This window comes from Amphibalanus amphitrite, unplaced genomic scaffold (genome assembly GCF_019059575.1).
Source record: "Amphibalanus amphitrite isolate SeventyFive unplaced genomic scaffold, NRLGWU_Aamphi_draft 000278F_arrow, whole genome shotgun sequence".
Lineage (NCBI taxonomy): Eukaryota > Metazoa > Arthropoda > Thecostraca > Balanomorpha > Balanidae > Amphibalanus > Amphibalanus amphitrite.
In genome coordinates this window covers 202,967-230,911 of record NW_024881773.1, presented here as the reverse complement: position 1 = coordinate 230,911, position 27,945 = coordinate 202,967, and the positions used below count along the sequence as shown (strand labels likewise).

The following is a 27,945-nucleotide window of genomic DNA, read 5'->3' as shown; positions in this document are numbered from 1 at the left end:
TACATGAATCGGAACGAAAAAGTAACCCAAAAATCCAGCCTAATCACCGGCTCCTAAAACTGCAACAAAATCAGCACTTTTCCCCGCAACTCGTTGTCCAGACGTAAATATGCTGGTCCACCAGATATGGTGCTTAACCCAAACCAACCTACCAGCCATCTTGTTGGTCATCAGCAGAGACTATATAAGTTGAATTTCACCAATTAAATCCTAACTTCACCTAGGTATGAATCAGAACCTGAGTGCAAATAAGTCGTAGGTAGGTGGTTTTAGTTTGTAGGTTGTAGGTAAAATGGTTAGTTAGTAGGTATAAGGCTAGTTTAGGTCAGGTTAGAAGTTAGAATGATAACCCATTCATTCTGACTTCTATAATTTACCCACTTTTCTGTTGTAAGCGTGCAAGGTATAGTTGGGGTATAGTTGTGCCCCAACAATAGTATTGTTGGGGCACATTTGTGTGACATTACCGGTTACCCACAATGCTGGGACTTGTTGATGATGTAACTGGTGAAAATAATATTCAGAGATCAACATCTAACATAACCAACCAGGAACCTACCAACCTATGACCTATGTACTAGTCTGCAATTTTCCAACCTACAACTTACCTTGCAGTTTCTCCCCTACTATCTACTTCCTTGTCCCCTTGTCATTGTCCTTCCTTGCCCTTGTTGAATAAAAAAAAAAATCAGCAGGTTTAGTTAAGTTTGGTGAGGTAATGTCAGGCTAGGGTAGGTTAGGTTAGGTTAGATTTGGCTAGGTTCGATTAGAAAAAATATCAAATTGCTGAAAAGTTGCTTTAAAACGCATCCATTATAACATCATCAACACCTAGGCATCAGCATTGTAGAAGTAGCATTGCCTTAAAGGAAATAGTTCACTTTTAACATGGGGTTTTGAGCTGGAATAGCAGTTTCGTAGCTTGAGCTGAGACTAGCACAAATCAGGAGCTTTTACGGCTCAACGATCACCCTAGACGAAGATATTCCATTTCTCGTTCCGAAAAGAGTGCCTTGTAGAGGAATGCGTGCCTTGCACAGGAATGCAGCCACGTCATCGTCAGCCAATCAGCGTGCTGCTTACAGCCAATGCAGTATGCGTAGGTTTGAGCTACGCAATATGATTGGTCAATGCGTAATAAGCTTCCGCGTCAAACATTATTTTACATAGAATATAGTTCGTCCTATATTAAAATATAGAAAATAATTGTTTTTACGAAAAGGTTTTATTTTATTTCATGATTATTTTTAGCATAAAAAATCATAAATTAATAGCAAAATACTGATTTGAGGAAAGTGGACTGTTTCCTTTAATGCTTTATGCATATAGACTACATAATAACACATCGACATGGTCTGTTTGTTTGTCTTCATTGTTTTACCACCACTGCAAAGGAGACGTTATGTTGGCATTCCAGTTGCTCCACTATGCAATTGGTCCATAATCAAATGCATACCTACCTCTCCAAGAAACAACCCTCTGCTGATGAGAGGGAATGGGAAGCTGCTCAAAGCAGCAGCAGTGACACACACTTGGCCAGCAAAACAACACCAGTGTCCGAGACTCAGAACCCTGAACATTTGCCGCTTGTTGTGGTGATGCCTACCCTAACATGTTCCATTTCTCCATTTCCAGATTCATTTGTCCAGATCTCAAGCCAGCGCTCGTCATGTCCGCCACGTCACCCCTGTCGGCAAAGACACCAGTACGAGTGAGGCAGGGCCGGATGGAACCGGCCGACATCGGCGAGGGTCAGCGCCCGTCGCTATCTGAGGCGCCCGCTCATGGTGGGGAGTGGGACGACTTCACCGCCGTGCACAATACTACAGACAGCGTCTTTCAAGAATTATCAATAGTGAAGGAGGAGATCAAAGCAGAGATCATGGAAGAGATGAAGGAAGAGATCGAGGAAGAGGTCAAAGGAGAGATCCAGGAAGAGATCGATGAAGATATCGAGAGTGAGGGGAAAGAGGAGGTCTATTCGCTAGAGGTCAGTCAGTGTAGTGCACTTCTCGGTGCGAGCGACTTTAGCGAATGTCATTTGAGCGAACGTCATTTGAGCGAATCATCTTCAGAAATTACTGTCGTTTCAGCGCGACTATCAATTATAGCGAAAGCTATGTTTCAGCGACATCTATTTCGTCAACTACTATTTAACCGATTGCCATGTTGAGTGAAATACTTCATCCTCTCGTAACGGTATCTTTTTACTAATGGGCACGAATATTGCTGGAATTCCCATGGGTAACTGGAACGCGGGTACCACGTTAAAAACTAATACATTTAGCTCTAAATTTAACGCTACATTTATAATATAAAAAAACGGTTGAAGTTCACCCCCTGTCCTTGCGTTTCAATTTGGATCAGTTCTCACTTCTCCATGCTTAAAAATTTGTTCTTGCCCCAAACATCGTAGGTACGAATTTCTAAATATTTGAGTGAGGCCCTTCACCTTGAAAAATTGATTGGATTCCTCTGTGACATCCTTCCAGTTTATTGTTGGCCCTCTAGATTCCCTCGTCGTTCTATCTCTCACTTTCTACATTTCAAGATCAAATTTAGCCGCTTTCTTCCCCTCCCACCACTTGCTGGTCACCCCTTGTTGGGCTGCAGCAACTGCAATTTTGGCGGGTTTTGGGGCAAGTGACTTATCATGTTTCGATCGGATTTCTTTAAAGAATGTGATCGTGATAAATGAAAAGGTTAAAAAATGAAACATTTCAAGAGCAATGATTTAAAGTTGCGGGGTGAGGCCTAATCTCTTTGTGGTTTCCAAGCTTGAAACCAAATTTTTATTTTACCTTGTGCAAACTGAAGCAAGGCACATACTAGACGGGTATTCCATTGGCAAGAATTCCCGGAAAGTGGTCAATGATGGGTGTTCGTTGAGGTCGGGTTCGCTGTAACTGAAGTCGCTCCATTGGTCTCCCATTGACCGCAATATATTCGCTCAATCTGGCTTCGTTCATTCTGGCCCTCGCTTTAGATGATAATTGCTGTAATCGAATTCGCCCAATTGGCAATCGCTGAAAAAGTCAATCGCTTAAGTTGATAATCGCTGAAAAAGTTCCACTCAAATGTCGCTCGCTAAAATGACGGTGAGGTGTTGCGCAGAACCCTTTTTCAAGAGGTTTCGTCAGCAAGGATTGAATCCATAGAGGTGACGAAGTATCGTCTGCCCAGTTTTCTCCTGTCCCAATATTTTCTGTTTTATAATTTGATAGTTATAGGTGTCGATATTACCTATTAGGTTAACCAATTTTTAACAATTATTTAACTGTTGACTATATATTTGGTTGAATAGCTGAGTTTGTTGCGTTTGCTAAAGGTGCCCGGACAAATCCTGGTAAGATATTTATTGGTGTCGTTTTTTGACAGTGGCTTCATTTCCCTGTTTGATCCAGGCTGAGCTGCCCTTCCTACCATGGACACCGGATGAGGATCCTTTGTCGGTCAGCGCTCTGCAGTCTCTGGTGAAGGAGGAAAACTTGCGGTGTCAGTTGCCGTCATCGTCTGAGGACTTCTTCGGCTTCACTGAGGTGGACCGGGACAAGTAAGCATGGCTCAGTGGGGAGCATCTGGTCTAGGGGTTAGTTTCTTGCCTCTAGATTCAACCTGTCTGGTTCAATTATCGGTCAAGGCACGTGACATTGACGCTACCTGGCTGCTTGGAATACAGCGTGAGACTTCCGGTTAGCACTTGATTCACTGGATTTGCCGTTTAATCAAAATAGTATATTTCGGTAAAACAATTGATGGTTCTTTGTGAGTTCCTTTAGGTCATTTTTCGATGAGGCCAACTCTGAGTTTGCTGGAGGTCCCCAAAGTCATAGTATTTCCGTATTCATAGTCATAGTCATAGTATCATAGTATTTCCGGGTGTTAGCAATGCTTCACAACTTAACGTACGCATAACTCGCAAGCCAAAAAGCTATTGCGTCGCGAAAAAAGAAACGCGTCCGATAGCTGTCTTTAAGTTTTGCTCGCCGTATACCATCAGATTTGACCTCGAGTCAATATAAAGTTAAATCTGTCGCAAAAGATGTAAGTGGTCGTTTGCTTAATAATCGCCTACAATTTTTATATGTTAACTTAACCCATTATTTATCGACCTTTTTCAGGAATTCAAAGCCCATCCCGAAAGGCTCAGAGCTGCTGGTGTACTACGGAGACGACTCGGCCCCCCGGGAGCTGACCGTCCACTCGGAGACGTCTGGGGAGTCTGTGACTCCCTCTCCGGCCGGACCGTCATCCTCAGGTCAGTGCGCTGCTGAAGACGTTTGGTTCATGGTTCCTATTGAAGTTGGGCCCCTCGTGGGATGAATCCTCCCCCGGACACCAAATTGCTTGTCCTCGTCGATTGGTTGGTTACTGAGCCATTCCGATGGAAGCGAGAAGGATATAGGGAATAAGCTAGGTTTCCATGGGTGAGATTCATATATGATCATCGACATCGCCAGTGACCCACCACATGACGCAAGTACATGCGTGCAATGGTATGGTATCATTATCAGTGTCTTGTTTGATTATTGTAATCCATAAAAAGGTAAGTTAGCGCTACTGGTAGAGGTGTTGAAACATAAATACGAGAGAGCGCGCATTGCCAAGACCGGTACGTTACTGGGGAGTGTTCGCTCGGTCGTGGGGATTACCGCTGTGCCAGCCAGCACCCCCGACCGCAGATACATACACGGGCCTGATCCGCCTTCAAACAGATCGTTCGGTCCGGTGACATGTCCCGAGGGCACGGCCTCGCTTCACGTCCCGGAGCAGCCCTCTGACCTGCCGGACCCGAGAAATCGGGATAGCCCCAGCGTGCGCAGTGAACAGCCGAACATCCCTAAACACCTGCGCACTTACAGCCGCCCGCGTGGAGCGGCCAGTTGTGTGCTGCATCTGCAACGGTTCTCTGAACGGCTAAAGCTCAACGTACACGTTCGGACCCACACCGTCGAGCGGCCGCACGGCTGCTCCTTCTGCCCGGCACGGTTCGCTTATCGGTCAACTCTTAACAGACGTATGTATGCGGACCCACCACGGTTCGTCGGAAGGTCATCTCAGGCTCAAAAGAAACGATATATACCATTTGAAAGCTGACGGTGAGGTGAGCTGAATCCAAAAATGTAATTTTTATCAAAATCGATCGATGGCCTTTTCTGATCCCGGACATTCTTGAAAATATAAACATGTATTTTGGAGTTCCAAAGAAAGCTGAACGCCAAAAGAACAATATTTAGCGAAGCAACATTTCCAAACATTAATATGCGTCTCCCACAGCCGACAATAAGGCGCAATCACACAGCTCAGTGTCACGATGGACCAAAGTCAGCCGCACAGAAGCGTGAAATGACCCTTATCGACTCGCAGACCCAGCGCTTTTGGCCCGCCTGACCGGCCACGGAAAGAACGTTCGGCTCTCGTTCTACTTAACAAATGTCATATTTGTCAGTTTAACTGTCCACATAGCTATTTCGACAATGAATTTCCACCACATGAATTTCGACAATGTGCCCGTTTGAGCTGTAACGGCAGGGATCCGAGGGTGACTGCGTACTTCTGTTTGTTCAGGTCCTGCTGGTGATGTTACCCAGAATAAAATTACAACAATATATAACTTTGGTTTCCTTTGTACCTGCAATGTTCGTGTTTCGAGGTCCTTTGGTTTATAGGCAGTTCAATTACGAACTTTTTTTTACTGGCAACTCTAGTGAAAAGTCCTGTATGTGCTCTACAGGTATTGGCGGTGCCCTTCGATGTCCTCACTGCGACTACCGCTGTTCGGAACAACCGTGTCTAGACGGACACTTGAAGACACGGCACGGTGACGTCGTCAGGATCGGCAGATTCCATTGCGAGTGGTGTCTGTACTCCTCGGACTCTTCCGCCCGCATTAAACGACATCGAAAAAGCCACACGAGCGAACGGCCATATGGGTGTACCACCTGTTCAACACGATTTAATTCCCGAGCCAGTCTCATTCGACATATGCGGATCCACACTGGGGAGAAGCCGCACGGATGCTATATCTGCAAGGCACGATTTTTTCGACGGTCAAACCTCAACACTCACATGCGTACTCACACTGCTGAAAGGCCGTTCAGCTGCCCCTTCTGCCCGGCGCGGTTTGTTTTTCAGTCGAGCGTAAACAGACACTTGCGAACCCATACTGAGCACCTTCCATACGGCTGTTCAGTCTGCTCGGCACGGTTCGGTCACCAGGCAGACCTCAACAAACATAAGCGTACACACATTGAGGAGCGGCCCTACGGCTGTTCCGTCTGTGCGGCGCGGTTCTATATACGGTCAGACCTCATCGGGCACATGCGGACCCACACCGGGGAGCGCATTTCTCTAACGAAACACACGAGCCTCCCGACCAACTAGCGCCGACTCTTGGGTGACGTCACAGTGATATTTTGTGCTAACGCTGAGCTATATGACACAAGCATGCGTCTATAGAGATTAGGTTCAATATATAAGCCTCATTGAATGTGGCGACATCCACCGTCGCTATGGTGTACAGGATAACCCAAAGGTTTCTCTATATGTACATATACCTTTTCCTACATTATTGGCTATTATAGTAACACACACGAAGTATATTGGCAAAGTGCATGAAGTACATCGAGTTTGCATTATGGAGAGTTGGCGCAAAAGCCATGGGCTTATCTCGTGGCGCCAAATCTCAGCTAATCTGTCCACTGTCTCCAATATCACTACACTGCTATACCGCCGCCGCCGTGTCTCGGATTGTCTCGCGCAGCCAGCCGCCCCCACGCGTGCCCAGCGACGGGCGCAGGCCCACCAGGCTCAGCGAACAGAATGGGTACTTTAGTATTCACCGGTAAATCTACCTGATTCTTGCAAAAATGTGTTGTTCCTATACGCCACTGTATCGCAGTGTAGCGCTCTGCCTCCGGCGATGCCCGATCTCGGTCCGAGGCTCTTCCGGAGAGAGTTTTGGAAGTTCCGGCTTTGTGAGCAACGCGGCGACCCGGCCAGTGTATAGCGGAGCGGTGGCGCTAATGTACGTACATACATATGTGTGCACTGTGCAGAGGTGACGTGTGTGTTTTGTGTGTAATATTGTGCCCGCCTCACTCGTTTCAACTTTCACCTGACTCGGCAGCCAAGAATAGCAATTTTCGGATGGATCGGCTGGCCACGATGAGTATAATACAGTACTGTTCTGGTGCCGTCCGTTTGCCGTGGTGCGGTGGCCCGGTGGCAGAAGTAGAACTAGGCGCCGGATTCGCGCTGTGAGATGTTACAGGTAGTGTGCCACCTTTGAAAGATTTCCCGTTTTATTTTTCCTAGGATAAGAAGCTTCTGTTTTTACCTAATATCGCAAAAAAAAATCAAAAATGGGCCTGGAATAGTGCCTTTTTCGCCTAAAAGTTTATCGGTTTTTAGATATGTATAACAACTGTAGTGGGCTCACCTGCAAACAGGCGTCGGGCAACAATCGCGAATGCGGCGCACTTGTGACAATAAGCAAAGGTCATTATAGTGTTACGACCATACGACGTACGGGAATGAGTTATCAGCTGTCTAATCGTAGACAACACAATGTCGAGCCTTAAACTGTAAGCCTGTATTGGTATTGTTTCTTAAATTTGGCTGTCGAACATTAATTTGTGGTTTGAAATATGATTTTATGTAAAATAATTAATATGAAACAGCCGTCTCTTAAGTTATGACCCCATTACACCACACGCAAGTGGCAGAAATGACAATGATCAGCTGACGCATTTTTCTTGGCCGAAGTCAGAGCGCGCGGCCCGACGCACCACGCGTATTTGGAAATTCCGACCTCGACGAGCATCAGAAGCCACCTAACAGGCGTGTTCGAAACCGCCGGAGATGATGATGAACGGGTTTATCGAAACTTGATTGGATGAGCCTATCGGTAATAGCGATTTTAGTGTGTGCATTTATTGTTCATAGTGGTGTGAAATGTGGTTGGGGTACGACCGACAACCCGTCGGGGCGAATTTCGCACTGGGGTACTCAAAATTTGAAGAATTTAAGACGTTTTAATGAGTTTTGAAGGTATGGATAAGTTCTAAAAATCCGATTCTCCTTATCCGGGTCATTAACTCCATATGGTCCAGGAAAGCTGGCACACTACCTTTAAGCATGTGCTCTTGAGCTTCTATAAGAGTCGGCAGTCGCAGCGATCGTTTTTAGCCTTCAGTCTATTCCCCACGAACAGCGATTTGCGCACGAAGCAATTTGGCTTGTGGCAACCAGGTTATGCAGCGAACATGACTTGAATTTCGACAATGTGCCCGTTTGAGCTGTAACGGCAGGGATCCGAGGCTGACAGCCGGCTTCTGTTCGTTCAGGTCCTGCTGGTGATGTTACCCAGAATAAAACTACAACAATATATAACTTTGGTTTCCTTTGTACCTGCAATGTTCGTGTTTCGAGGTCCTTTGGTTTATGGACAGTTAATTACGAACTTTTTTACTGGCAACTCTAGTGAAAAGTCCTGTAATGTGTTCTACAGGTATTGGCGGTGCCCTTCGATGTCCTCACTGCGACTACCGCTGTTCGGAACAACCGTGTCTGGACCGACACTTGAAGACACGGCACGGTGACGTCGTCAGGAACGGCAGATTCAAGTGCGAGTGGTGTCCGTACTCCACCGACCGTTCCGAAGCTTTTACACGACATCGAATGGTTCACACGGGTGAACGACCATATGCTTGTGCCACCTGTGCTGCGCGATTTAGTAACCGATCCAAACTCGTTCGACACATGAGGATTCACACGAATGAGCGGCCATACGGCTGCTCCATCTCCCCAGCACGGTTCGGTTACCAGGCAGACCTCATCAGACACATGCCTACCCACACGGGGGAGCGGCGGTACGGCTGCTCCATCTGCCCGGCACGGTTCGTTGACCGTTCGCACCTCACCGTACATATGCGGACCCACACTGGGGAGCGGCCGTTCGGTTGCCCCAACTGCACTGCACGGTTCACTCAACGATCACACCTCACGACACATATGCGGACCCACACTGGAGAGCGGCCGTTCGGCTGCTTCATCTGCCCGGCACGGTTCGCTCGACGGTCAAACCTCGACACACACATGCTCATCCACACTGGGGAGAGACCGCACGGCTGCTCCATCTGTACGGCACGGTTCGCTCGACGGTCAAACCTCGACAATCACATGCGTACCCACACGGGGGAGCGGCCGCACGGGTGTTCAATCTGCCCGGCTCTGTTCGCTTCACCATGGGCGGCGCCACCGGGGGGGACGGGGGGGACAGGTCCCCCGCTATCGAAAGTTAGGGGGGTACAGTACCCCCCTATCGGCGAGGTCCGTTCAATAGTTGATAATAATGCATTGTAGAGTTATCCGTCGCATTTAATGCATCGTTGGTTAATCAAGACAGGTTCTGAATAAAGATTGCTGTTGGGATGTATCGCAGGGGGTCCTGGCCATCTGCAAAAGGTGTGGAGCTGTGATGCCTGTAGTCATAAGGTGATCGGCAGGGCCTCGGGGATCGTGCCCCCCCTTTTTGGGGCGCCAGACAGGGTTTATTACCTCCCCACCCCACTGCCAGACCACATTGCCGACAAAACCAAGTTTACTGAAATTCCATAGATTTCCGTTACTATATGGATATTTTCCATTCCTAATTAGTCAAATTCAAGCATGGCAGCTCTACCACAGGAACCATTTGAAATATATGCCATTTAACCCAGCACTTGTGGGCAGAAGTGTTCGGATAGATCACAGGCAGGACCAAAAAAGCACGCCGTAGCCCAAGATCTTATAATTGGGTAGCATCGGCACCCTCTCGTCAAGGGGTTCGATAGCACTCGTTTTTTTCTGCAAAACTAAGTTCGGTCGGCGGCCGAACGGCTGGGGGTCTAATCAAGCCCCCTTCCCTCCCCTTCTTACGTCAGCGGCTGTGAAAATGCCATTACCAGCTGTTGAAACATGGCAGTTGCTTTTGCATGAGTGCACGAAAGGGTTTTAGGTACGTGATACGTGAAAGGTTCTACATGAAATTGAGATACACCAGCTTATCAAATTGTGCTCACTGTGGTGCGCTCGGTTTTACCTTGACTAGTCTTTGAATTCTGGGGTGAAACAGACCAGTCAAGAAACCTGTTCCATAAGGAGAGCCACTGATGCTAAAGAGATGAGGGATGAGGTTTCAAGAGACCTTCATTACCTCCCAAAGGGGTGCCACGCCATTTGCCAATCCCTGCTGTAGTTGTTACGATTGGAGGGTGAATATGAGAACGATGCAGGTCGTGACAGCTCGATCATGACGAACACAATGGTGCCGACATCACAGCTCTATGTACCGCAATTTTTGACGAAGTTAATCAACAAGGACCGGAATCCTACCCTGGGGCACTTCACCTGCAGAGGTCGCCGGACCTGAGACCCTTTCACTCAATTTTTTCAACGGTGCATGCGGCATGCGCTCGTTTTTCCCTTGAAGCTCTTGGTAAGTAAAATCCATCAGAAAGTGTGATCAAATAACGGCTGGTGACCTTCCATGACCTAGCATGACCTTTTGAGTGACCACCGATGACATGACCACTGACGGCTAGCCATTAGCTGCACCCTGCCCGTTGCATATGGATCAGGTGGTGATGTCATGATTCTGAAATTATATTGCAGTTTTGGCGCACTTGTCAGAGCAGAAAACATTCCCACTTTTCCTCCATGACTATATGATGATGAAGCCATGAAGCTGACCAGACGCAAGATCGAAAATTTGAAAGTACGAAACGTAAGTAGTTGGCACTGCTACTCATACCTAAGCAATTCGCAGCTTGTAGGAAACCAGCTTTGAGTTGGCAAGACTGCAAATTTTGATTTAGAGGCAAGGATGCTTGAAAAGGTGATCGATCTTATAGTTGTCCTATGATAAGTTTGGAAACGGGATGCACCATTCGATGTGTTTTGGGCTTTGCCAAGTTTCGCGGCGTTACGTGCCTCGTTTTTTTTTTTGCATACACGATCAGTATCTACTTTTGGGATTCTCAGTCAGGCAAGCCCCCGTCCCCGTCCCCCCCTATCGAAAACCCGTGGCGCCGCCCCTGCGCTTCACGGTCAGACCTTAAGACACACGTGCGAACCCACGCAGGGGAGAAACCGCACTGCTGTTCCATCTCCTCTGCACGATTTACCAGACGGTCACACCTTTACCTACACATGCGGAGCCACAGTGAGGAGAAGCCGATCAGCTGCTCCAACTGCCCGATGCAGTTTACTAGACGGTCACACTGAAAGAAAAAAATACCACCCTAGTTAGTTTTTGGGTGGTGGTCATATTTTGAACAGCCTTTTACTTATGGTAAACCAGTTTACGATCCAAATACTAGGCCCAATATCAAAGGAATACTATGCAACTACCAATGCTCATCAAAATACCATGGTCTTAGTACGGTAATATTTTTTCATCATACTACCTTGAAACTAAAGCATAACTAATAAGAAACCAAAGCTCTACTAACGCTAGTATTATCCTGGTACCGCCTACTAAGAAAAATACCACCCTAGTTAGTTTTCGAGTGGTGGTCATATTTTGAACAGCCTCTTACCTATGGTAAACTAACTTACGACCCAAATACTAGGCCTAATATGAATGTAAAACCATGTGAATACCAATGCCAGTAAAAATTACCATGGTATTAACACGGTAACTATATGTCGTCATACCATGCCCAAAAACCCACGTGATACTAGCACGAAACTAGGACTTTACTATCGTTAGCTACTCCCTGGTAATGCTTACTAATGACTTATCATGGTAAAACCATCCTTTTGTCATCTGGATACCAGCTTTGCTTTGCTGGCCAACCATCGTAAAACAATAGTTTACTATGTGACATTTATTGTGATATTACCAGTCGGTTAACAGGATCTTACTAGTCATCAACCAGCATGCTTCATATGCTGTGCTTTAGCCTATCCATGCCAAATTTGTTTATCATTACGACAGCCACTTACTGATGCACAACAGCATGCATGACAGTATCTACCTAGCAGTCGACAAAGCAGCTCTTCACTTTTCCAAAGCATCTACCTAGTAACCTACATGAAATATTTCACACATAAAAAGCATTTGGCCACAAACAAAGTTACGTCTGCACATAACCAAACAACGCGCATGAACAACAATTATTACAGTTCACTTTATCATCACAATGCAATCGGTCTCTTTTCACACAATCGTTGAATGTCGCCCTTCCAGCGATTTATCACGCAACACCTTCTCCAAGGGCATTGGTAGCCATATACCGAAGGTTCGAACTTCGAAAGCCAGCTCTGGAAAAGAGCAGGCATTGATATAAGATAAACCAATGGAAAGATTGATTGTGTGTGCTGCAGTGACACTCTATCTCCTACCCCTCCCACCTTGACTCGCAGTGTCCCGTGACCTAGCTCCCAGTTTGATGAAACAAGGATTTAAGATAAGTTGTTTTAAAAAAATGGCAGCATCTAATAGAACAGGGGATTTGTAGGGTGAGGAATTTAGCAAATTTGGGACATTAGGCCAGAGGCTGGTTCAGGTAAAATGCCCTATAATGAATTAATTGCCATGAGGTGCAGTGTTGAGTGTTGGCAATAATTCAAAAATTCTACTCTTAACCAGCGCCCCACTGGGGTATGTTCTGTAACGCACTCCACTGGGGGAGGCGGGGGCTATTTATAGAACCCCCCCCCCGCTCCAACTCCGAAACTACTGGGCCGATTGTCAAAACTGAAACGGCGTCTGATAGCCCTGGAAAAACTGTCGAGCAAAACCTAATTTTATTGACCTCGAGATCACCGTTGACGTCACAGGTCAGATCAAAATAAAAATTAGCAACGTTTTGGCTTGTTAACCCTCCCCCGTATAGGGGGGGGGGGGGGTCGAACGGACTCCCCCTCGGTTTTTCGCGAATACCTCGCGTAAAAAGCGGCCGACCGCAACGAAGCTTTCAGTACCCTCGAGTTATAATCAATTTTACACCTACCCTAAAAAATGTAATGGCCCTGACTAATGACCTTTGACCTGTGACCTACTTTTCGAGACCATGTTTGGCCGGAATCGCGATTCGGCGTATGTCGGCTCGCATTTGCCGCGCGTTTGCAGTCCTTTCGTGGTTTCAAGCGTTCAAACATGGGATATGATGCTGCTCCCATGCATTAGGGTGGATGTCAAGGTCACCAGAAGGTCAGGTCAGTTCATTGACCTTTGATGACCTCGGTTTACTTTTTCGAGTTTTATCAGCATCTTTCTAGGCTAGTTTTTTTAGCTGATTTCGAATTTAACAACCATATATGAACATTTACGAAGTAGTTTTGGTGCCTTCGTAACATGTTACGAAGCTGTCAGAGGCGGTTGCCACCTAGTGCACCTACTACGAATACCCGGCAAAACCCTTACTGGTTGACCTGACCTGACCTGACCCGACCTGGCCTAAATGCATGAAGACATCATCTATGATCATAGCTAACATGATATTCGTGATCAGTTCCCTAAAAAACCCAATAGCAGCCACGTTTTACGACGTTCTAACAGGTCCCAGTTTTCCCCACTTTTGGGTCATTGACCTGACCTGGAAGGTCAACCGATGACCTAGGACCGACGACCTAGGATAAAATTGGGTACCATCGGCTTTCTCTCGTCACGGGCAGCACGCTCGTTTTTTCCGCGAAGCTCTAGCTCAATCAGCTGGGCGAAACGGCAAGGAGGGGGTTCAACGGACCCCCCCCTTAAACGTTCGTGGCTGAAAAACACCAATACGGGCGAGGGTTAACCCCCACCCTACTGTGGGGAGGGCTATTCATAGCCCCTCTCGTGTTTACGCAATATCTTTAAAACCGCTGGACGTATCAAAACAAAGCTTTTAGGACCTTCGGCTGCATCAATTTATTTGACACCTTGTGCACTAATAAAATTTTCGTAGCTACTATAGATCGGCCGGAAATGACGCCAGAGTGACATCATGTTCGGCCGATTTTGATGCAAAGCATTGAACAACGGTAATCGCTCTCAAGATCTGAGTTTTAACCCGGCAAGCGGTGGGCCTCCCGGCTACCTTCCGCGCGGTGGGAGGGGGGGGATTTTTGACCCCCCCCCCCCCCCGAATCTCCGAAGCTACTATGACGGATCGGTAAAATTTAAATGGCGTTCGATAGCCTTGTTAAATTTGTCGAGGGAACTTCAATTTCATTGACCTCGGGGTCACCGATGACATCACAGGCCAAGTCAAAGATAAAATGTTTCACCGTTCACGGGTCTTTTAAGGAATGCGCTGCAACATCGAGTAAAGGGCATTTTGTCAAAAATCAGCGATAGGGCGTGAGTTGCCTATTATACGAGCATATGTTGCTATTGGAGGTCACTGATAATACCAGGTCCGATCACCAAGGGTCAGCACATGAACCTATCTTTACTAAGTAGGGTTGTGCGATGCATGTTTTATGGCCAATTTTTCATATTCGCCTCAATGGTGTTGGTTATAAGACCATCAGGGACGGTTTTTTGGTCACTTTCTGGTGGAGGTCAGGTCAATGTCAGGTCAAAAAGGTCAAATTTCAGGTCAAAGTTGATAGTTTCGCATAAAATTGGTATTGATTCGATGCCACTCGTCACGGCGAGTCTAATGGTGGTCTTTGTTTTGCGCTTTGTGGTCTAGAATTGCCAAAATCGAGTTTGAAAATTTGACGTCATTAATTTTGAACAGTTTTTTTTTGTTATAACTTGGCAAAAAGGAGTTATCGATCTAATACTTGGAATGTGAATAGAAGTCCATAGTGGCTATTACATATATTCCGTTTGTTTCGAAAATCGAAAAACTTTTGGGATTTTTTGGCTATTATATCTATTTCTTTTTATTTTTGGGGTCAACTTCAAAAACAAAATCGAGAGAACAGTATAGTAGCCCTGGTAATTCTACACATTTCATGTCTTGAACATTTTTATGCATAATCAAATTTATAGACCTGACAGCTCTTCCCGCGAAGCTTTTTTTTTGGTCGACAATGGCAGAAATGACGTCACTCCGACGTAGCGGCCAACTTATCATAGCCTTTGGAAAAAAAATTTGGTCACAATGTGCAAAAGGGTACTGAAAGTTTGGTGAAGATCGGCGCAGCGGTTCTGGAGATATATCGAAAAAAAAACTAAAGATGGATGCAAAAAATGCCCCCCCCCCCACCGCCTTGAGGGTTAAGCTAGATCCTTTTTTTTTTGCATGGGTGGACTCTACAGGGCTACCAAACTGATTTCGGACTTTCGAAATGTTGAATATTTTGAAAATTATAAATATAAAAACTCAGAAATTGTATTTTTATTTTTTTACATATACGTTTCTGAATGAAAAAAAGCAGAATTATATGTGTTTGAACACATATGCGTTGAATATATGTGAACTTCATCTGACAAACACCTTTTTTGTTGAAAAATGTCAACTTCAAAATTTGACCATTTTTGACCTAAAGTGACCTGACCTGACCTCAGCTATATTCAGCTAAAATGGCCTAAACTGACACATACAACACTGATTTCGATATATATGGCCTACATGAACCATAAAACATGTCTCACGTCACCGATGCACGATATAAAGCTTTCGTGACCTGGGATGAGATGGCCTTGACCTGAAAAATTCGAAGTACAAGTTCGGTACCCTCAGGTTATGTTACGCATATATTCACGAGTGTGCAAACAAAAAATGAGCCTGATCTGATTTGTTGGCCGGCGCCCAGAGTGCCAAGACGCTGATATTTTTACTTTGACCTGACCTGTGACGTCATCGATGACCTCGAGGTCAATGACATTAGGCTTCGCTCAACAATATTTCCAGGGCTACCAGGGGCCGTTTGAATTTTGACAATCGGCCCAGTAGTTTCGGAGTTAGGAGCCCCCCCCCCCCCCCCACTGTAACGTGCTGTAACGTGCTGTGGGGCGCGTTAGAGCACATACCCCAGTGAGGCGTGGGTTAACAAATAAAAAAACACGTTGATTTCCGACGCTGGGAAATGCCCGCAATGATACCCACCCCACCACCCTCCCCCTACCCGGTCCAACAGGGTCTCAAGGAAATTCAACAACATGAACCGAAACAAAGGCTGCGATCTTTGCTGGAAATGGCACTCGTGAGATAAGTATTATTATGCTGAAGATACAACGACTTACTTGTTATTTTCGAGTATCCTCCACCGTCAGCTACGCTAACCACCCACACAATCACCGTTCAAATATTTAAAACCACGGAGCACCTTCACAACGCCGGCGCGCGGCCGGAACTGACATGGCGGCGCCGCTGCAGCAGAGTCAGACGCACGTGGATTGTTAGTAAGGGTGTAGTGTTGTCATGGTGTTGCCATGGTATACCTTACCATAGCAGCAGAAGCACACCCAGGGAACTGTTGCAAGAAATTTCTGGCCTTTCGTCCATAAAACTATTAATTGCTCAGGGTCTCAGCTAGTCCTTGGATGACGCTCCTTCCAACATATAAAAAATTGGCAAACACCTCTATGGAAAGGAGGAGACTTGATCGCCGAATTCACCTGCTGGATCCGCCCGTGGAAAGGTTGATTTTACTATGGTAGGGAATATTAGCTTACGAGGGTATCTACTAGCCTCAGGTGGTTACCACCTTGTAAACTGGGGTACAAAACCACCCCTGATAAACGTAACCATGGTAATATCAACATGTCAAGGCAGGATAGTATTCAGCACCATAGTAGGCTGGTAGTAATATGATGGTAGGCTGATGGTAAAATTTACCAAAGCTAGTAACTTAGTAAATTGATGGTAAAAACTTTTTTCAGTGCAGACCTCACCAAACACATGCGTACCCACACTGAGGAGCGGCCGTACGGCTGCTCCGTCTGTGCGGCGCGGTTCTGTCTACGGTCACACCTCATCAGGCACATGCGGACCCACACCGGGGAGCGTATTCCTCTAACCAAACACGGGAATGTCCCGACCAATTAGGCCGTACGCCGACCGTTTCCAGTGAATTACACCACATCAAAGTATCACACCGATGAACGGCTATACGGCTGCTCCATGTGCCAGACACGGTTCTCTGAACAGCCGAAAATCACTTAACATATGGGCACCCACAGTCCATACCACGGGGCGGCCATTTGTGTGCTCAATCTGCAACAGTTCTCTGAACAGTCAAAGCTCAACACACACATTGGGGCCCACACCGGGGAGCGGCCGCACGGCTGCTCCGTCTGCCAGGCACGGCTCGCTTATCAGTCAACCCTTAGGCCTTAAAGGGACCCTCCCACCTTCAAAAAAGTTAATGAATTGGCATGAAAGTGATGTCGCTCGGTTCAGAAAGAGCAAAAACGAATATCTACGAAATTTCATCGAAAAATATTCACCGGTTTTCAAGATATTAGACTTTTACTTTTGTTTACTTTTCGGGATCTCCGCTGTTCCTAGCGACTTTACCGGGTGTCCCAAAAGTAAGGTCATGATTTAAAACTTAAATATCTCGTTCTGTAAGAGTCCGAATCACTTCCAATTTTAACACGTGCAAGGTACATCCATAAAATTATTTTCTTGCATGCTTAAACCATTTTTGATCATAACTACACCGAGCAGTAGGCATAAAACTGAGAAGGTCGAAATTCAACTCTTAGAGAGGGTCCGTCATTAAAACAAAGGGTAAATACCGCCCAGTTTTCGGCCCTAAGCAGACCCTATCAGCTCGCCCTATCTCTGAACTCATGCATAGTTTCGCCTCAACCGGTAAAACGTCAGAAAAAATGTATAATGTACGCACAGGGCATGTATACTTAGCCACCTGTGCTTCGAGGTCCTGAGGACGACAGCGGGAATCGGGTGAAAATAAATCAAGAGAGGTGGCCGAGAGTCCTCCCAGTGGTTCTTCCGCTCGTCGCAACGCAGCTGTGCCGACACCCTAGCCAGCAGTGGTTTCAGCAGGATGGAGACTATGCTTGCACCGTCCTGAAGATCATGCATTGTCTCCGAGAGTGGATGTGAGATCCCGTAATTTTCAGTCAGGGCAACGCCATTGAATGGCCTCCGCGGTCACCTGACGTTACACCTTCATATTTCTATTCTCTGGATACACAACAGAAAGATTGTCTTTTAGGACAACCCAACGAGCCGTGAAGAACTAAGGATGATCCCTTCGAGCAAACATAGGCGGCATCTCACCAGAGAATCGCTCCAGAATAGTGGAGGAAGTCAAACGTAGTCTATTCATGCACGCGGCCCGAAATGGTAGCCATGTAGAAAAGCAGCAAATGTGGGGCTACGAACCAATGTATTGACTCATATGTATGTCAGAATAAAATTTTTTATAAAATGCTCTTTCATATGATGTCCTATTTATATCTATCCATCGCGTATTTTTGGCAGTGTGGCCAAAACAAATGATGACCTTACTTTTGGGACACCCTGTATTTGAAAGTGCGGCATTTGTTGCGCGCAAAGCAGCATATACCACCGCGTGCTACCAAACGTTTTAGTAAAAGATTTAAAATCGTTAGATCTCCGCTGACGTCACAAATTCTAAGGGGGCATACCAATGCATTAGCCCCTTAGAATCCGAAAACTGCAAGTTTGAAATTCGATATCTCCGAATTAAAGCATTTTTCGATGTTGTGAGTGCCCAAACCGGTATTTTCAGGCAATGGCCACCAATTTGGCTATCTCAACTCAAATCTAATGTTAAGGTGGGAGGGTCCCTTTAACAGACGTATGCGGACCCACAGAAGCGCCTCTGTAGGCTGACCGAGGTCAGAGCTGTTGCTGGACATGAGACCTTGATCCCCGGCCTGTCCGCGGGCTTGTCTATAGCCAGCAAGGAAATGGCGTACCCTGAACCCTCGTAGTGGTCCCCAGTTTGAAATATCACTAGATGAGTTTGATTTCCTTCGGGCATGGAATGACTATCGGAATGGCGGAAATCGTTGTTAACTGTGTGCGAACTGCGAACTGAGCACGTGCGAACCCACACGGGGGAGCGGCCGCACGGGTGTTCAATCTGCCCGGCTCTGTTCGCTCGACGGTCAGACCTCAAAGTCAAGACACACGTGCGAACCCACACAGGGGAGAAACCGCACTGTTGTTCCATTTACCAGACGGTCACACCTTTACCTACACATGCGGAACCACAATGAGGAGAAGCCGATCAGCTGCTCCAACTGCCCGATGCAGTTTACTAGACAGTCAGACCTCACCAAACACATGCGTACCCACACTGAGGAGCGGCCGTACGGCTGCTCCGTCTGTGCGGCGCGGTTCTGTCTACGGTCACAACTCATCAGGCACATGCGGACCCACACCGGGGAGCGTATTCCTCTAACCAAACACGGGAATGTCCCGACCAATTAGGCCGTACGCCAACCGTTTCTAGTGAATTACACCACATCAAAGTATCACACCGATGAACGGCTATACGGCTGCTCCATGTGCCAGACACGGTTCTCTGAACAGCCGAAAATCACTAAACACATGGGCACCCACACCACGGGGCGGCCATTTGTGTGCTCAATCTGCAACAGTTCTCTGAACAGTCAAAGCTCAACACACACATTGGGGCCCACACCGGGGAGCGGCCGCACGGCTGCTCCGTCTGCCAGGCACGGTTCGCTTATCAGTCAACCCTTAGGCCTTAACAGACGTATGCGGACCCACAGAAGCGCCTCTGTAGGCTGACCGAGGTCAGAGCTGTTGCTGGACATGAGACCTTGATCCCCGGCCTGTCCGCGGGCTTGTCTATAGCCAGCAAAGAAATGGCGTACCCTGAACCCTCGTAGTGGTCCCCAGTTTGAAATATCACTAGATGAGTTTGATTTCCTTCGGGCATGGAATGACTATCGGAATGGCGGAAATCGTTGTTAACTGTGTCACATTGATTTTGTATTTGTTTTCCTTTATTTTTATATTGCATTCTATAGGGCCGGCATAACTTTGGTGTTAAGCATGTGCTCTTGAGCTTCTATAAAAGTCGGCAGTCGCAGCGATCGTTTTTAGCCTTCAGTCTATTCCCCACGAACAGCGATTTGCGCACGAAGCAATTTGGCTTGTGGCAACCAGGTTATGTAGCGAACATGACTTGAATTTCGACAATGTGCCCGTTTGAGCTGTAACGGCAGGGATCCGAGGCTGACAGCCGGCTTCTGTTCGTTCAGGTCCTGCTGGTGATGTTACCCAGAATAAAACTACAACAATATATAACTTTGGTTTCCTTTGGTACCTGCAATGTTCGTGTTTTGAGGTCCTTTGGTTTATGGACAGTTCAATTACGAACTTTTTTACTGGCAACTCTAGTGAAAAGTCCTGTATGTGCTCTACAGGTATTGGCGGTGCCCTTCGATGTCCTCACTGCGACTACCGCTGTTCGGAACAACCGTGTCTAGACCGACACTTGAAGACACGGCACGGTGACGTCGTCAGGAACGGCAGATTCAAGTGCGAGTGGTGTCCGTACTCCACCGACCGCTCCGAAGCTTTTACACGACATCGAATGGTTCACACGGGTGAACGACCATATGCTTGTGCCACCTGTGCTGCGCGATTTAGTAACCGATCCAAACTCGTTCGACACATGAGGATTCACACGAATGAGCGGCCATACGGCTGCTCGATCTGCCCGTCACGGTTCGGTTACCAGGCAGACCTCATCAGACACATGCCTACCCACACGGGGGAGCGGCCGTACGGCTGCTCCATCTGCCCGGCACGGTTCGCTGACCGGTCGCACCTCACCGTACATATGCGGACCCACACTGGGGAGCGGCCGTTCGGTTGCCCCAACTGCACTGCACGGTTCACTCAACGATCACACCTCACGACACATATGCGGACCCACACTGGAGAGCGGCCGTTCGGCTGCTTCATCTGCCCGGCACGGTTCGCTCGACGGTCAAACCTCGACACACACATGCTCATCCACACTGGGGAGAGACCGCACGGCTGCTCCATCTGTACGGCACGGTTCGCTCGACGGTCAAACCTCGACAATCACATGCGTACCCACACGGGGGAGCGGCCGCACGGGTGTTCAATCTGCCCGGCTCTGTTCGCTTCACGGTCAGACCTTAAGACACACGTGCGAACCCACACAGGGGAGAAACCGCACTGCTGTTCCATCTGCTCTGCACGATTTACCAGACGGTCACACCTTTACCTACACATGCGGAGCCACAGTGAGGAGAAGCCGATCAGCTGCTCCAACTGCCCGATGCAGTTTACTAGACGGTCAGACCTCACCAAACACATGCGTACCCACACTGACGAGCGGCCGTACGGCTGCTCCGTCTGTGCGGCGCGGTTCTGTCTACGGTCACACCTCATCAGGCACATGCGGACCCACACCGGGGAGCGTATTCCTCTAACCAAACACGGGAATGTCCCGACCAATTAGGCCGTACGCCGACCGTTTCCAGTGAATTACACCACATCAAAGTATCACACCGATGAACGGCTATACGGCTGCTCCATGTGCCAGGCACGGTTCTCTGAACAGCCGAAAATCACTTAACATATGGGCACCCACACCACGGGGCGGCCATTTGTGTGCTCAATCTGCAACAGTTCTTTGAACAGTCAAAGCTCAACACACACATTGGGACCCACACCGGGGAGCGGCCGCACGGCTGCTCCTTCTGCCCGACGCGGTTCGCTTATCGGTCAACTCTTAACAGACGTATGTATGCGGACCCACAGAAGCGCCTCTGTAGGCTGACCGAGGTCAGAGCTGTTGCTGGACATGAGACCTCGAACCACAGCCTGTCCGCGGGCCTGTCTATAGCCAGCAAGGAAAATGGCGTACCCTCGTAGTCGTCCCCAGTTTGAAATATCACTAGATGAGTTTGATTTCCTTCGGGCATGGAATGACTATCGGAATGGCGAAAATCGTTGTTAACTGTGTCACATTGATTTTGTATTTGTTTTCCTTTATTTTTATATTGCATTCTATAGGGCCGGCATAACTTTGGTGTTAAGCATGTGCTCTTGAGCTTCTATAAAAGTCGGCAGTCGCAGCGATCGTTTTTAGCCTTCAGTCTATTCCCCACGAACAGCGATTTGCGCACGAAGCAATTTGGCTTGTGGCAACCAGGTTATGTAGCGAACATGACTTGAATTTCGACAATGTGCCCGTTTGAGCTGTAACGGCAGGGATCCGAGACTGACAGCCGGCTTCTGTTCGTTCAGGTCCTGCTGGTGATGTTACCCAGAATAAAACTACAACAATATATAACTTTGGTTTCCTTTGTACCTGCAATGTTCGTGTTTTGAGGTCCTTTGGTTTATGGACAGTTCAATTACGAACTTTTTTTACTGGCAACTCTAGTGAAAAGTCCTGTATGTGTTCTACAGGTATTGGCGGTGCCCTTCGATGTCCTCACTGCGACTACCGCTGTTCGGAACAACCGTGTCTGGACCGACACTTGAAGACACGGCACGGTGACGTCGTCAGGATCGGCAGATTCAAGTGCAAGCGTTGTCCGTACTCCACCGACCGTTCCGAAGCTTTTACACGACATCGAATGGTTCACACGGGTGAACGACCATATGCTTGTGCCACCTGTGCTGCGCGATTTAGTAACCGATCCAAACTCGTTCGACACATGAGGATTCACACGAATGAGCGGCCATACGGCTGCTCCATCTGCCCGGCACGGTTCGCTGATCAGACAACCCTCCTCAAACACATACCTACCCACACGGGGGAGCGGCCGCACGGCTGCTCGATCTGCACGGCGCGGCCGTACGGCTGCTCGATCTGCACGGCACGGTTCGCTGACCGGTCGCACCTCACCGTACATATGCGGACCCACACTGGGGAGCGGCCGTACGGCTGCTCCATCTGCACGACACGGTTCACTCAACGGTCACACCTCACGACACATATGCGGACCCACACTGGAGAGCGGCCATTCGGCTGTTTCATCTGCCAGGCACGGTTCGCTCGACGGTCAAACCTCGACAATCACATGCGTACCCACACCGGGGAGCGGCCGCACCGGTGTTAAATCTGCCCGGCTCTGTTCGCTCGACGGTCAGACCTCAAGATACACGTGCGAACCCACACAGGGGAGAAACCGCACTGTTGTTCCATCTGCTCTGCACGATTTACCAGACGGTCACACCTTTACCTACACATGCGGAGCCACAATGAGGAGAAGCCTGGATGGCGAGCGAGGCGGGCCTAGCGGAGCTCCCAGCGGAGCCGCTGGCCCTGACACCGCCTGTCCTTCTACCGGACTCCACAAGTCTGACTACATCGACCTCTCTGACGGTGCCCACCTCGCGCACAGACCCACCGGAAGCGAGAAGAGCTGCAGCGGAGACGACGCTGGCGTCTCTCCCGCAGCCCGACGTGTCCATCTGGACCGACGGTTCGGCTGGGGGCGGCACGCACGATGGCGGAGGGGGAGCCCTGCTGATCTTCCACCAGGAGTCCCGCACCGTTCAGCTAACGGTAGTGGCCGGGAAGGTATGCAGCAGCACCCGGGCCGAACTCGTGGCCATCCGCGAGGCGCTGGCCGAGGCCGCGGGCGATCTGCCTGACCGGCCGAGCATGCTGCTCCTCCTCTGCTGCGACTCGCGTGCAGCCATCCAGTCGCTACAAGACACGGCGGACTCCCAGTCGGCTCTGGTAGCGGAGATCAGGGACCTGCTAGACACCATCACTCGTTCAGGCCACAGACTCCACTTGCAGTGGGTGCCCGGCCACGCGGGCCTGCCGGAGAACGAGGAGGTGGACCGTCTGGCAGCGATCGGGAGCTCGCGCAGACAGGACCAGATCCCCGTGGACCTGTGGTCGGCGAGAGCCGCGGTGGCCCGCCGGGCGCGGGCGATGTGTGATGCGCGCGCCAGACGCAGCCACCCGCACCCCGACCCGACGCCCGGGCACGACGGACTGGACCGCCGAGCGTCGGTGACCGTGGCGCAGCTCCGGGTGGGATGTTCGCCCCTGACAGGAGACACCCGGCACCGACTCAGGCTGGCCGAGTCCGACGCGTGCGTCGACTGCGGCGAGCCGGACTCGGTCCCGCACCTGCTGATGGACTGCCCCGCACACCAGGGGCCTCGGACCCGCCGGTGGGGCCCCCTGCCGACGCTGGGGGAGATATTCTCCACCGAAGCTGACCTCATCGTAGACTTCCTGGTGGAGACGGGCCGGGCCCCACGGGACCCGGCCTAAGCTGGCAAGGAAGAAGAAGAAGAAGAAGCCGATCAGCTGCTCCAACTGCCCGTAGTGCCCGATGCAGTTTACTAGACAGTCAGACATCACCAAACACATGCGTACCCACACTGAGGAGCGGCCGAACGGCTGCTCCGTCTATGCGGCGCGGTTCTATCTACGGTCACACCTCATCAGGCACATGCGGACCCACACCGGGGAGCGTATTCCTCTAACCAAACACGGGAATGTCCCGACCAATTAGGCCGTACGCCGACCGTTTCCAGTGAATTACACCACATCAAAGTATCACACCGATGAACGGCTATACGGCTGCTCCATGTGCCAGGCACGGTTCTCTGAACAGCCGAAAATCACTTAACATACGGGCACCCACACCACGGGGCGGCCATTTGTGTGCTCAATCTGCAACAGTTCTCTGAACAGTCAAAGCTCAACACACACATTGGGGCCCACACCGGGGAGCGGCCGCACGGCTGCTCCGTCTGCCAGGCACGGTTCGCTTATCAGTCAACTCTTAACAGACGTATGTATGCGGACCCACAGAAGCGCCTCTGTAGGCTGACCGAGGTCAGAGCTGTTGCTGGACTTGAGACCTCGAAACACGGCCTGTCCGCGGGCCTGTTTATAGCCAGCAAGGAAAATGGCGTACCCTCGTAGTCGTCCCCAGTTTGAAATATCACTAGATGAGTTTGATTTCCTTCGGGCATGGAATGACTATCGGAATGGCGGAAATCGTTGTTAACTGTGTCACATTGATTTTGTATTTGTTTTCCTTTATTTTTATATTGCATTCTATAGGGCCAGCATAACTTTGGTGTTAAGCATGTGCTCTTGAGCTTCTATAAAAGTCGGCAGTCGCAGCGATCGTTTTTAGCCTTCAGTCTATTCCCCACGAACAGCGATTTGCGCACGAAGCAATTTGGCTTGTGGCAACCAGGTTATGCAGCGAACATGACTTGAATTTCGACAATGTGCCCGTTTGAGTTGTAACGGCAGGGATCCGAGGCTGACCGCCGGCTTCTGTTTGTTCAGGTCCTGCTGGTGATGTTACCCAGAATAAAACTACAACAATATATAACTTTGCTTTCCTTTGTACCTGCAATGTTCGTGTTTCGAGGTCCTTTGGTTTATGGACAGTTAATTACGAACTTTTTTACTGGCAACTCTAGTGAAAAGTCCTGTGTGTGTTCTACAGGTATTGGCGGTGCCCTTCGATGTCCTCACTGCGACTACCACTGTTCGGAACAACCGTGTCTAGACCGACACTTGAAGACACGGCACGGTGACGTCGTCAGGAACGGCAGATTCAAGTGCGAGTGGTGCTCGTACTCCACTGACCGTTCCGAAGCTTTTACACGACATCGAATGGTTCACACGGGTGAACGACCATATGCTTGTGCCACCTGTGCTGCGCGATTTAGTAACCGATCCAAACTCGTTCGACACATGAGGATTCACACGAATGAGCGGCCATACGGCTGCTCCATCTGCCCGGCACGGTTCGCTGATCAGACAACCCTCCTCAAACACATACCTACCCACACGGGGGAGCGGCCGCACGGCTGCTCCATCTGTACGGCACGGTTCGCTCGACGGTCACACCTCGACACTCACATGCGTACCCACACGGGGGAGCGGCCGCACAGGTGTTCAATCTGCCCGGCTCTGTTCGCTCGACGGTCAGACCTCAAGACACACGTGCGAACCCACACGGGGGAGCGGCCGCACGGGTGTTCAATCTGCCCGGCTCTGTTCGCTCGACGGTCAGACCTCAAGACACACGTGCGAACCCACACAGGGGAGAAACCGCACTGTTGTTCCATTTACCAGACGGTCACACCTTTACCTACACACAGGGGCGGCGCCACGGGTTTTCGATAGGGGGGGACGGGGACGGGGGCTTGCCTGACTGAGAATCCCAAAAGTAGATACTGATCGTGTATGCAAAAAAAAAAAACGAGGCACGTAACGCCGCGAAACTTGGCAAAGCCCAAAACACATCGAATGGTGCATCCCGTTTCCAAACTTATCATAGGACAACTATAAGATCGATCACCTTTTCAAGCATCCTTGCCTCTAAATCAAAATTTGCAGTCTTGCCAACTCAAAGCTGGTTTCCTACAAGCTGCGAATTGCTTAGGTATGAGTAGCAGTGCCAACTACTTACGTTTCGTACTTTCAAATTTTCGATCTTGCGTCTGGTCAGCTTCATGGCTTCATCATCATATAGTCATGGAGGAAAAGTGGGAATGTTTTCTGCTCTGACAAGTGCGCCAAAACTGCAATATAATTTCAGAATCATGACATCACCACCTGATCCATATGCAACGGGCAGGGTGCAGCTAATGGCTAGCCGTCAGTGGTCATGTCATCGGTGGTCACTCAAAAGGTCATGCTAGGTCATGGAAGGTCACCAGCCGTTATTTGATCACACTTTCTGATGGATTTTACTTACCAAGAGCTTCAAGGGAAAAACGAGCGCATGCCGCATGCACCGTTGAAAAAATTGAGTGAAAGGGTCTCAGGTCCGGCGACCTCTGCAGGTGAAGTGCCCCAGGGTAGGATTCCGGTCCTTGTTGATTAACTTCGTCAAAAATTGCGGTACATAGAGCTGTGATGTCGGCACCATTGTGTTCGTCATGATCGAGCTGTCACGACCTGCATCGTTCTCATATTCACCCTCCAATCGTAACAACTACAGCAGGGATTGGCAAATGGCGTGGCACCCCTTTGGGAGGTAATGAAGGTCTCTTGAAACCTCATCCCTCATCTCTTTAGCATCAGTGGCTCTCCTTATGGAACAGGTTTCTTGACTGGTCTGTTTCACCCCAGAATTCAAAGACTAGTCAAGGTAAAACCGAGCGCACCACAGTGAGCACAATTTGATAAGCTGGTGTATCTCAATTTCATGTAGAACCTTTCACGTATCACGTACCTAAAACCCTTTCGTGCACTCATGCAAAAGCAACTGCCATGTTTCAACAGCTGGTAATGGCATTTTCACAGCCGCTGACGTAAGAAGGGGAGGGAAGGGGGCTTGATTAGACCCCCAGCCGTTCGGCCGCCGACCGAACTTAGTTTTGCAGAAAAAAACGAGTGCTATCGAACCCCTTGACGAGAGGGTGCCGATGCTACCCAATTATAAGATCTTGGGCTACGGCGTGCTTTTTTGGTCCTGCCTGTGATCTATCCGAACACTTCTGCCCACAAGTGCTGGGTTAAATGGCATATATTTCAAATGGTTCCTGTGGTAGAGCTGCCATGCTTGAATTTGACTAATTAGGAATGGAAAATATCCATATAGTAACGGAAATCTATGGAATTTCAGTAAACTTGGTTTTGTCGGCAATGTGGTCTGGCAGTGGGGTGGGGAGGTAATAAACCCTGTCTGGCGCCCCAAAAAGGGGGGGCACGATCCCCGAGGCCCTGCCGATCACCTTATGACTACAGGCATCACAGCTCCACACCTTTTGCAGATGGCCAGGACCCCCTGCGATACATCCCAACAGCAATCTTTATTCAGAACCTGTCTTGATTAACCAACGATGCATTAAATGCGACGGATAACTCTACAATGCATTATTATCAACTATTGAACGGACCTCGCCGATAGGGGGGTACTGTACCCCCCTAACTTTCGATAGCGGGGGACCTGTCCCCCCCGTCCCCCCCGGTGGCGCCGCCCATGCCTACACATGCGGAGCCACAATGAGGAGAAGCCGATCAGCTGCTCCAACTGCCCGATGCAGTTTACTAGAC

General features: G+C 49.0%; 1 protein-coding gene across 9 annotated transcripts; it reads left to right on the top strand.

Moving 5' to 3' along the window:
* The first annotated feature begins 95 nt into the window (after nucleotides 1-95).
* Nucleotides 96-27,945, top strand: LOC122387232 (zinc finger protein 771-like). Of its 9 annotated transcripts, none has more exons than XM_043377261.1 (6): nucleotides 138-259; nucleotides 1,636-1,990; nucleotides 3,405-3,553; nucleotides 4,122-4,258; nucleotides 25,382-26,031; nucleotides 27,875-27,945. In XM_043377261.1, the coding sequence occupies exons 2-6, from the start codon at nucleotides 1,670-1,672 to the stop codon at nucleotides 27,896-27,898; spliced, it is 1,281 nt and encodes a 426-aa protein (XP_043233196.1). In that variant the 5' UTR covers nucleotides 138-259; nucleotides 1,636-1,669; the 3' UTR covers nucleotides 27,899-27,945. The 9 variants fall into 9 exon arrangements, with proteins under 9 accessions (XP_043233204.1, XP_043233202.1, XP_043233200.1 ...); XM_043377264.1 differs by having other exon boundaries at nucleotides 144-162; XM_043377262.1 differs by having other exon boundaries at nucleotides 157-224.

Coding starts and splice junctions, on each gene's coding strand:
- LOC122387232 (XM_043377261.1), top strand. CDS start 1,670: ATGTCCGCCACGTCACCCCTGTCGGCAAAGACACCAGTACGAGTGAGG. Junction 3,554..4,121: donor ACTGAGGTGGACCGGGACAA/GTAAGCATGGCT, acceptor GACCTTTTTCAG/GAATTCAAAGCCCATCCCGA. Junction 26,032..27,874: donor ACCAGACGGTCACACCTTTA/CCTACACACAGG, acceptor GCGCCGCCCATG/CCTACACATGCGGAGCCACA.